This window comes from Podarcis gaigeae, assembly GCF_964106915.1.
Source record: "Podarcis gaigeae genome assembly, chromosome: Z".
NCBI classification, from domain to species: Eukaryota; Metazoa; Chordata; class Lepidosauria; order Squamata; family Lacertidae; genus Podarcis; species Podarcis gaigeae.
Window position 1 is genome coordinate 24,856,041 of NC_139691.1, and position 11,431 is coordinate 24,867,471.

The window sequence follows — 11,431 nt, forward strand, 5'->3', positions numbered from 1 at the left end:
TAGTCCTGCCTGGCTTGGGCAAAGTCCCAGACACCCAGAAAAAGAAAAAAATGAAAGAGAAGGAGATTTGGCAGGATTTTATCTTAATGCCCAATTCCCTTTAATTCTGCAACCTGAATTTGTGAGTATGTGACTGAATCCCATAGGTAATATAATAATAACCTGGAAGTGTCCCTAATTTGTTCTCTGAACATCCATCTCTGACAAATAGAAAGGGTCCCTCCAGAATGATGCAATTCCACAACGTGTCATTGGCACAACAGTGCATTAGTGGTGAATTTGTTTTTGACTGCCCATGCATCCTTCTGCTTTACTAATTGTTCTGTGATGTTTCCCCAGCCTTACCACATTATTGCCGTATGGAGGGACACAACAAAAGTGGGGAACCCCCCTAAAGAGCCTCAGAAAACTTGTGAGATGAAAATTTACAGGATTTTAACAGGAAGTTGCAGGACATGCATGAGCTGGAAACAAAGGAGTACATGAGCCCCAAAACATTTGCAGAAGCAAATGCTACTGATAGCAGGATTGAAAATAGTTGTGAATATTAAATAAGAAGGACGTCCAGAGAGTCCATAAGAAAGATAAATGTTAAATTACCATAGTCCTTTCACAGAATATGCAGCTCTCATAGAAAATAAAAAGGAAGGAAAGACTCTTTAGTCCCTTTTCCAATGAAGGTGTAAACGTAGTGGTGTAGACCACTTGGTCTACCCAACTGCCCCTGCACCTCTTTTCAGCATGCCAGCCAAGGAGTGCAAAAGCACTGGGGTCATCCACATTTGTCACCAGACTGCTGTCTTGTGGGTTAGATGTGCAACCCATAAGGGAGTCTGCCGATTCTTGGCATTATGAAGCAGAACGACATCAAAACACCAAGTTGGGGGAGAGAGATTTTCTGTCAAAGCAGTTGCTCCAATTGTACCACTGATAACCCAGTCTGGCACAGCTGAGTCTCTCAGGCCATAGCCCAGGGTTAGGGAATTGGAGGAATGCTGTTGACATATTATATCTTGATTTATTAAAATAAATTTTATTAAGGTTTATAATGAAAAATTCAATATATTTTCTCTATTTTTAAACCAACTAATAATTTTATCTAGATACAATAAAAACATGCAAAGTGGTAGGGTGTGTGTGTGGAGAAATTGAGGAGGAGAAAGAAAGAAAGAAAGAAAGAAAGAAAGAAAGAAAGAAAGAAAGAAAGAAAGAAATTAAAAGAGAAAGATAGAAAATTAAGATTCAGAAAGTAAAGAACTTCCAATTCTTCATCTGTCTGCTATATAAAAACAATATTCACTCCATCCAACCCAATATCACACCCACCAAACATAGTATATGCTTTAATAAAAAAATTATTGATATTTTATTAGTTTTTTCAATTATAAAGTAATATAGTGGAACCTTGGCTCCAGAATGCCTTGGGAGCTGAATGTTCTGGCTCCCGAACAAACCAAAACTGGAAGTAATTGTTCTGGTTCTTTGGAATGTTCTTTGAAAGTCGAATACCCAGCACGGCTTCCGCAGCTTCTGATTGGCTGCAGGAAGCTGCTGCAGCCAATCAGAAGCCTTGCTTTGGTTCCCAGACTGTTTCAGGAATTGAACAGACTCCCAGAACGGATTAAGTTTGGGAACCAAGGTTCCAGTGGAACCATTCCACTGTAAAGTGATACAAAGAGAAAGAACAAAGAACACAACACACAACTGTGTCAATGGGAAAAACATTATATTAAGATTAAAAAAAAATATATCAGCCATTTGGCTACCACTGTTTTGCAGTGTCACAAAAGACGGCATATAAATTTGCCAATTAAAAATAAATAGATTAAAATAAAAGTGAACACATTTTTGTCTTTGATGGTTTTAGGGTTAGGGTTTTAATTGGTTTTGATGGGTTTTCAATACAATTAAATGACTGACAGTGGCATTGATACACCATTTTGTTACATCTCTAGGGATGTGATCCAGTTGATTTTCTTTCCAAATGGGATGGTTTTACAAATTGGAGCCATATTTGCAGTCACACCCAACCTCAGGTTCCAGGATTTAACTCATGCAGCCGGGCATGGAGCTGTGGAAGAAAAAAGATAATGTCTCATAGAAAGACATGGAATTGGGAGCAGGGAGCAGAAACCTGGTAACTAGCTAATAGGGACACTCTAGCTGTATGGACACCTCAGCGCTAATATACATGCTGATTCCTTCATACTCTTTCCTTGTAGGGAAGGTGCTGTAGCCATTTGATCATTTTAGGTGCTCTTTCTGTACAAGGAAAGTTGGCTTAAGAGAACCAGCAACCCTTTCCCCATTAATTCACAGGCAGGGTTGGCACCACTGCTGAAGCCCACACAGGAGTAGGAGGCCTATTGTAAGACCTTGTCGGTTCTGCTGCTGGCTTTTCACCTGCACTCTGCAAGTGGGTGAGTAGCAAAAGGAGCAAGGAGAAGAAAGACAACCTCCATTGCACACCTCCGCCACACTCATTCTAGGAGGTAGTGCTGATTGGATCCAGAGCGAGAGGCAAGCAAATGAGCAGCAGGACCAATGGTGCACAAGAGGTAGGCCCATTTAGGAAGGGGAGTGCATAGAGAGCGTGTTGCTCAAGCCTCCCTTCCCCAGAAAACACCCTAGAGCCCACACAGCTTACACTGCTGAGAGAAACTAACGTAACAAACGCTACAGCCTGGGACTAGGATATATTGAGAGATGCACTTCCCATCTGAAGCTGTTTGTGCTTGATCAGATCAATGGCCTCACCTCTGCTTTCTGATCTACCTCAGCCAGATGCCTGATTGAGGTAAAGAAGGCGGGTCTTTTATATTCAAGTAGCCTGACTGTGGAATGATCTTCCTGGATCCATCACCAGTTGCTTCTATCAAGGCTATCTGGATTCACCTGTTCCATTAGACATACTACTCTTGATCAGGTGATGGCCGATGCAATTGAAGATTTTTAGAATACAGTATATATTTTTATCTGCCTTTCTTTTATTTGGCTGTTTGGCTGTTTTTACATATGTTGTTCAATGCAATGTTCCTTAGCTTAATCTAACTTGTGTTCTGTTTTAGGAAAAAGAAGGAAGGAAGGAAGGAAGGAAGGAAGGAAGGAAGGAAGGAACAGAGAAAGAGAGAGAGAGAGAGAGAGAGAGAGAGAGAGAGAGAGAGAGAGAGAAACTTCACCATTATTTACCCCAAATTGAGAAATAATAGGTCATAAGATGACAACTACTCTTACCAGATCTGTGTAGATAGATAATCTTGTCCGCTGGCAAATCCAGGGATTTGGCGACAGCCTTGTATATGTCTATTATGTCAGCTGATGGTTCTGGTTCCCTAGCTTCAGACCCCAAAAAGATGTCACATTAAGAATTAGGATGAGGAAAGAGAGGGGGAAGGAACAGACATATTCTGGGTTGGGAGCACATAGTTAAAGAGGTATAAGATAAAGCCTTATTTGCTGCTATCATGATTGAGTGAAAGATTAATAAATATTTAACAAACTTAGTGAGAATCTAGTGAGCTTCATAACATGCAACTTTCTGAACAAAGCTCACAGAAAGCCATTTAGGCTATTTATCATGCAATGTTAATGTGTTATAACCTTGGTTTGAGTACACAAAACCTGCATAATCCTGAAACCAATCATTCATTGTTGTGAGTAGTATTATTATGACCTACCATAAATGAATGGCTACTGGAAACATTTCAGGGGTAAAAGAGTATGCCTTTATACATGTCTGACAAAATGTAATGGTATCTACCATAATCCCAGTTTCAGGGACCTGTTTTTATAAGTAGTCTTTCATGTTTTAATTCTATCAATGCTTAATTGTTTTTAATGATGGCTTTTTCTATGTTTTTTCTTATTTTTAATTTGTAAGCCACCTTGAGTCTCTGTCAGGGAAAAATGTGAGGCTATAATTAATTAATTAATTAATTAAAGCATGGGATTTGCCACCAAAAGGATAGTAAAGGGACCCCTGACCATTAGGTCCAGTTGCAGATGACTCTGGGGTTGCAGCGCTCATCTCGCTTTATTGGCCAAGGGAACCGGCATACAGCTTCCGGGTCATGTGGCCAGCATGACTAAGCCACTTGTGGTGAACCAGAGCAGCACACAAAAATGCTGTTTACCTTCCCACTGCAGCTGTACCTATTTATCTACTTGCACTTCGTGCTTTCAAACTGCTAGGTTGGCAGGATCTGGGACCGAATAATGGGAGCTCATCCCGTCACGGGGATTCGAACCACCAACCTTCTGATCAGCAAGCCCTAGGCTCTGTGGTTTAACCCACAGCACCACCCGCGTCCACCAAAAGGATGGACAACTTTAAAAGGGGAACATGGACAGCCTTAAAAGGGGAACAGGACCATAGAAAGTACCATTTAACCTACCATAACAATGCAGACACAATGTATAATAGCGCATAAATCTGTTCTAAAATATCTAGCTGTGCTGGCTGAATATATCTTTCAATGCATTTTTCTCCAGAGGTCATAGAATCATAGAACTGTCAGGTTGGAAGGGACCCTGGGGATCATCTCGTCCTACCCCCTGCAATGCAGGAATATGCAGCTGTCCCATACAGGAATCAAACCTACAACCTTGGCATTATCATCACCACACTCTAACCAACTGAACTATGGAGAATGTTTTGTAACAATGAGGGCTAATGAGCAGTACTAGCTGAAGCACTGGATTAGCACCACGACTTCAAGCAAGTTCCATTTTCTTAGATTTTTGCACATACACTTCATTCAAATGAATGTTACAAAACCAAATGCTGCCATTTTTCTTTCTACAGAAGAACTTGGGAGAAGATGATTTGAGTGGAAATGAAGAAAGAGACATATTTTCCTCTCCCCAACAACTTCATTTCCAGTTCAGATTGCAATTCAGTGAGTGGAACATTTCTGGTGGGTCTAAAGAAAAATAACCACTGTATTTTTATATTTTTAGTTGGCAGGTATACCTGACGCATCCAATAGCACACACTCCTTGCAAACACACACACCAGTGCACTCCCCCGCATCCACAATGGCACATACTATAAAGATGAAGGGCCTTCATTACTGATGTGTCAACGAAAACCATGTGATATCTGCTGTAATCTGCTTTCATGAAATATAAGGCGCTCTGCCCTAGATGTGAAAAAGAACCACAAAAAAATATCATTTAAGGGTGCATATATCGCTGGACTACGTTGTTTCATGCTTCAGAAGAACAAAATGGCATAGCCTCATTTGATTTTTCAAAACTGTGTTGAACTATGTTCATTTTAAATAGTGTAATACAATAAATAACCTTACCCGTTTGAATGTCCAGAGGCAGCCATTTAAAGCATGGGCCTCAAGAAGGGCATTCAAGATGTCTAGCTGCGCTGGATGCCTCTCCTACCTTATATCCTTTGGAGTAGGACGGTCCCATGAAGAACTGATTCTACCACCACCGCTACCACCCCTCACCTTGTATATGAGCAAAGACTTCATCATGCCATGTTTGGTTTGGTTTTAGTTTTTAAACGTTTTATCACTTTTTGCAGCATCCTCAAAATGTTACTGGAATCAAAATGCTGACAACCCATATCCCCTCCCCTCACTGAATCCGTATTTATCACTTCTCAGAGGAATCCAAAGTTTAAAAAGTCTCTTGCCAACAACCTATCTGTGATTATCTCAAGGACCGAGTTGCAATATTAAGCCCCCATTAGGAAGCCCTAACTGGTGGGGAGGGAGGTAGAGAGAGCAGAGGTGGCTTGAGAACAGATTGGTTTCCCATGGAGGTGAGTAAAATATTATAATTTCCCTCCAGCCTAAGGGAGGAATGAGCCACTTGAAGTTACCTTTTGTATATATTCCAGGCTTCTCACCCGGAATCAATCGACTCACCATCTTTTTGCATTCATTATCTCTGGCAGGGGGAAAAATATATATAAGATCAGAAAAGTGTCTGCAGTAGGAAACATCCTCCCACTCCATCCATGCCTGAACCAACTGAAATTCTGGTCTGGGGAAATCTTGTGAGTTTATGTAGGGAAATCCTTGCCAATCCAATGCCCTCCCAATGTTCTAGACTAAACTTCACCAGCCCCAGCTGGTATGGCTGCATGATACAGGAACTAATAGGAACATGACTGGACTGGTTGGGGTTGATAGGGACTGTAATCCAAAACATCTAGGGCAGCATTTCTCAAGCTTGGGTCCCCAGGTGTTTTTGGCCTACAAGTCCCATCCTCCCTGACCACTGGTCCTGTGAGCTAGGGATAATGGGAGTTGTAGGCCAAAAACATCTGGGGACCCAAGGTTGAGAACCACTGATCTAAAGGGCACCAGGTGTTTCTTGACTATGAAGCTCTGAGATGGTTCCACAGCAAAAGGAATGCTCCTGAGTGTTCTTGCTACTTTGGGGCTAAGTTCTTGGGGGTTGGGTGTCTGGTAGAGCGTGAGAGTCCAGAGCACTTACATTTCAAGTCATGAGTCAATAAGTCCAATCCAATGTGGGAAATTGCTGGGCAGGACCTTGGAGAACTTTTCTTTGGCATGTTTGCCCAGAGTTCTCTCAGAATCAGGCATGCTGATGCCTTCTGAGGCCTTATTATGTCAGGCTGGTCTGATAGCTCTTGAGAAGGTGTGGCGCCAACAGACAGTGTACTGTACATTATCTAAAGGCCTATTGCCCTATTCTGCATCTGCTTGCTCTTACAGGACGGAGGTGAGAAGGACAGCCTAGAAAGTGTGTGTTCTGAGCCTGACAACTCCAGCAACATCACATTCTCAGACCTGGAGGGTCATGGGGGGGGAGTCTGGAACTCTCCTGGTATTGATTCCTTGCCCAACATGATGGGCAACACAAGTAGCTGCCTGGGGAATAGAGTTCTGGAAACTGTGATGGCTAATGGGGAACCCCACACAGAAAACATTTTGCCATCATAATGTAAAGAGAAGGATTCAGGGAGGAAGTTGCATGAACATATCTTCTTTCAACATGCATAATATTCTGTCCCTACAAACTTGCAGAATTGCAGCTGTCAAGACTCTACAATTTTAGTGATTACCCCACTTCAAAAAGTGTATTCATGAATCTTGAAGCACAAAGAAAGGTGGTATCAAAGTACCGTATTTTTCCCTCCATAAGATGCACCTTTTCCCTCCTAAAAAGTAAGGGAAAGTGTGTGTACATCTTATGGAGTGAATGCAGGGGGGAGGCAGGCAGGAAAGGCTCCAAGAGCTGCGCGGCTCTTGCGGGCTTTTCCCCAGGAGGGAGAAGGGACTGATGCGGCCTGTCAGTCCCTTCGCCCTCCTCGTAGAAAAGCCTGCAGGAGCTGTGCACTTCTTAAAGGGTGCGCGGCTCCTGTGGGCTTTTCTACGAGGTGGGGGAATTCCCTTACCTCACGCAGAAGCCACACACTCTTTATTATTCTAATAAAAAAATATCCTGATTTCCCCCTCTAAAAACTAGGTGTGCCTTATGGTCAGGTGCGCCTTATGGAACGAAAAATACGGTAATCCAAGAGAACTTACTGATAAGCATCTGTTACATAAACCATTTCTCCATTGCTTTCAGGCTCCACTGTAATAAGACGTCTGTTGTAATGCGTTGGTTCACCTTTATCTATTGCCAGTGCAATGAGATTCCATCTTCCAGCCAACTAGAAAAAGAAGTTGGTATAGTTTGTTTTTCATAAATGCATCCAGGGAAATTAATCATCTTTCCACTTGCATCAGTCCAGGCAGCCCACTCTGTTTTCCCCCCCCCTTTCCTTAAGGCCCCTCGACTAGTGTAAGATACCTTAGCTTGGAAGAATCAGAGGATGCAAACAGAACTCTCTCACATAGCTTATGACCTTCTTGGATCCTCTGTGCAAAGGGAAAATGGCGTCACTGATGTGGTGGCCTGTTTTAGGATTTATGTATTTTTCAGCCATGGCAATAAAGGGAATTTTTACAGCTCTCCAACCAGAGGTTGGTAAGGGCCACTGCGTGTCACTTATCCACTAATATCTCTCTCTCTCTCTCTCTCTCTCTCTCTCTCTCTCTCTCTCTCTCTCTCTCTCTCTCTCTCTTTTTCTCTCTCTCTCTTGTGTGTGTCCAGCACACATACACACACAGCACCACAATTTCAGTGTCCCTCCCTCTTTCTATCTATCGCAGAGTTTACATTTACTGGAAATGTGGTCTTTTTCTCTTCCCAGAAAAAATATGTGGAACATGTAAAACTGTGTTTCTACTCTTCTGCATCACAGCACTTTTACCCTTCACATTATAGATAGGTTTTGCTTTGTGTGTTATTTGAAAAGCAATAAAGATTACTGTGCAATGATGTGGAGGAAGATGCCATGTAGAAGCATCTCCTTCTGACATCATGGTGTGGTTGCGTAGCAGAGAGAAGAGAAGAGAAGAGAAATGAATCAGCCACAAGAGGCACATGAATGTAGCAGGTGCTACAGAATTACTCTTAAGTAAGGAAGTAGTTTTTGCTTTGTATTGGGGAGGCTGGAGACAGTGTTTGGTGGGATGGGGCTTCATTATGAACATTATGAAATAGTCACAGACTTTTTAAGGAAAAATAAAGGGCAGTGCTTAGCAGCAGCAATGCAGAAATTAATTTGTTTATTTAAAATCTGTAACAATTTCACAATTAAGAGATCTTTGGCACAACAAAAAAACTCTCTTGGGGAGACAGATCTGGCCCACAGGCTGCAAGACCCCTGACATAAAGACAGTAAGAGCTGGAAGTAAAATTCACCCAAGTTCAAATCTATACTCAAAATCCAAACCTGGGAGTTTGTGATTTACAGTGACCAAGTAAATAAGAGACCATATCCCAGAAGCTAGATATGTAAAAGATCTCCAGATGGTGCTATTTAATGCTCCCTTGTGCTAAAGGATTGTTGGAATATCTACCTGATCCGATCAGAAATGTGCAAAGGAAAAAACATCTCAAAATGCCAAAATTCTGACATGCTTTTTCCATACAAAAGCTGGCAAACACATACCATCACCCCTTTAAGTGTTTAAAGCTAAACCCCGAACAGTTATTATATGGGGCTCAGATTTGGACAGGCCCTCACCTTAGATCTACAGAAGCTGTTCAATCTAAGATCCTAAGGCAACTTTTTCTGTTCCATCCTTTGTTCCAAATGCTTCATTGCACTTAGAGGCTAATCTCCCCTCTATTGAATTACAGATTTGGTGTAGGACATTTATTTATTGGCTTTGCCTAAATTTAAACCCCACTGGTCTACTACACTTCGTATCGCAAGATACAACATTTTATCCATGGTATGATTATTTTCCACCTTGACATTTTGGCACCCTATTCTGCAAAATTTAACAATTCCAAAATACAGACATGGTTTCACTTTCACAAGATTGAATATACTGTCTTTGACTGTACTTGAGGGTCGATTTCAAAAAATTCCACTGGAAAAATGGTTATGTCCAAGTGGAGAAGGCAGTATTGAGTCAGTGGCTCATGTACTTACATTCTATTTATAATTATTTGAGGAGTGAGGTTATTATTCCTCTATTATTGTCTATGCCTGGTCGCTTAACCATTGCATCTGTGTCCTTTCTTTTAGATGATCAAGATGACAGCAAAAACTGCAAGGTTTTTAGCGGGGGCAATTAGAATAAGATCTATTATTTGTTTATTGATGTAAACTTCCAAAATGTATTTTGTACAGTTAAGTTTTTACCTCTTTCTTCAGTACATTTTATTGTATTGCTATGACTAGTGGCTGATGCAAATAAAGATTCTTCTGATTCTGATTCTCATTCCTCTACTTTCAGGCACGCAGCCAAAGGCAGGTGGGCATCGTGCCCCAAAATTCAAGGCCCCCAAATGGCAGTGCCAAATTATTGCCTCGCTATTGACTTGACGCCTTGAACTGTCGCAGTAAAAGGAGAAATTGAACACTTATCTTGTTGCCACAGTCCTGCAAAACTGGCATTTGTAAGGCACAAGAGCTGTTACCTTTTGAACATCAAGGTCTGGCTGAATGTCGATGCTGTCCGAAGCTTGAAGCAAGTATAAGGAAGTCAACACCAAACTTAACAGCACACCTGTCATCCTTGCAATGGGCTCACCTTTGCACCAGATTTCTTTCTTCCTTCCTTCCTTTCTTTCATGATGGCTCTTTATAACCTTCAAAGTAGATATAAGCATATCCACCTATCCACCTCTTTGAAGCTAATTATTCACAGGGAAACAAGATAACCAAGTTATTTTCGGAAGAAATGGTTTCATCAGTACCCATATTCAGAAAGCTCTAGCACACCATGCACATCATAGCTTGTCCCACTGGAAATCTGAAGAGTCAGTCTGTGACTGGAGCCCACTCCATGAATGGAGGGAATATTGCAAACTTTCAGTGTGTGGGGGGGGGGTAAAAATGCTCAGAACTCTGAAGTGGAGTGGGCTTACTTTTAACGATGAGGTGGCCAAGGATTCTCAGCACACCCTCTTTTTAACAGAAGAAAGCATTGGTACAAAGCAAGTGGTGCCTAGCTTGCCATCAGCAACATGGAACTACTATGATTTGTTTTATACAGTGGTACCTCGCAAGACGAAATTAATTCGTTCCGCGAGTCTTTTCGTCTTGCGAGTCTTTTCATCTTGCGAAGCACGGTCAAGTCGCAACTGCACCTCTTCAAGCGGTTTTAAGAAAAAGAAAACAAACTCGCAAGACGTTTTCGTCTTGCGAAGCAAGCCCATAGGGAAATTTGTCTTGCGAAGCAACTCAAAAAACAAAAAACTCTTTCGTCTTGCGAGTTTTTCGTCTTCCGAGGCATTCGTCTTGCGAGGTACCACTGTATCTTTATTTTGCCATTTACATGCTTATTTATAATAGGGTTAGATGTAGGGATGAGTGGTGTCAGCTTAAGTGCAGGGCTGGCGGGCCCATGAGCCTTGCTGAGGCAGTCACCTCAGGCAGCAAGCTGGGGACAGTTGAGAGGGCTGGCAGATCTGAGGAACCTCAATAGCTGCCTGCCCACTGAGACTCTTCTCTCCTCTTCTGCCCCAGGGAGCACACTGCTCACACCACCTTCTCTTCTCCAGCCTCATTTTTTCTCCCCTGCCTTCAGCACACTGGGCTGCCTCCAGTCACTTCATGTGGAGGAGCAGGATGTGGGTGCCATTTTCCATTTTGCCTCAGGCGGCAAAATGTCATCTGTCGGCCCTGCTTAGGTGGGTATTTAGGTAGGTAAGAGTATGCAGGTTGTTGTTGTTTCTAAGGTATCTTACTAGAGACAATTTTCACAATGTTAAAAATGCAAGTAGAATTTAGTTAGCATCTATTAATATTCTGGGATGAGGGCCTGGAGCCTCCCATACATCCTTGGCCCTCTTGGAGGTCACAAAGCCTAGTGCTCCACTCCTTTGCTGAGTCCAAACTCCCCTATGTGGTCAGCAGAGTGACTGTCTCCAC

General features: G+C 42.2%; 1 protein-coding gene across 2 annotated transcripts; it reads right to left on the reverse strand.

Moving 5' to 3' along the window:
- Window positions 1-1,873: 1,873 nt before the first annotated feature.
- LOC310836763 (epididymal secretory protein 4-like) lies at window positions 1,874-10,133 on the reverse strand. Of its 2 annotated transcripts, XM_083722571.1 has the most exons (6): window positions 9,976-10,133; window positions 7,521-7,648; window positions 5,843-5,910; window positions 5,049-5,141; window positions 3,235-3,336; window positions 1,874-2,071 (listed from the first exon to the last, which is right to left on the reverse strand). In XM_083722571.1, the coding sequence occupies exons 1-6, from the start codon at window positions 10,069-10,071 to the stop codon at window positions 2,052-2,054; spliced, it is 507 nt and encodes a 168-aa protein (XP_083578697.1). In that variant the 5' UTR covers window positions 10,072-10,133; the 3' UTR covers window positions 1,874-2,051. The 2 variants fall into 2 exon arrangements, with proteins under 2 accessions (XP_083578697.1, XP_083578696.1); XM_083722570.1 differs by lacking the exon at window positions 1,874-2,071 and having other exon boundaries at window positions 2,100-3,336.
- Between the last annotated feature and the right edge of the window lie 1,298 nt (window positions 10,134-11,431).

Excerpts from the sequence above, each read along its gene's own strand:
- LOC310836763 (XM_083722570.1), bottom strand. The coding sequence starts at position 10,071 with ATGACAGGTGTGCTGTTAAGTTTGGTGTTGACTTCCTTATACTTGCTT. Across the intron at positions 5,911-7,520 it reads TATGTAACAGATGCTTATCA|AGATAATGAATGCAAAAAGA; the intron begins GTAAGTTCTCTT and ends TCCCCCTGCCAG. Across the intron at positions 5,142-5,842 it reads GCCTGGAATATATACAAAAG|GGCAGAGCGCCTTATATTTC; the intron begins GTAACTTCAAGT and ends TTTCACATCTAG.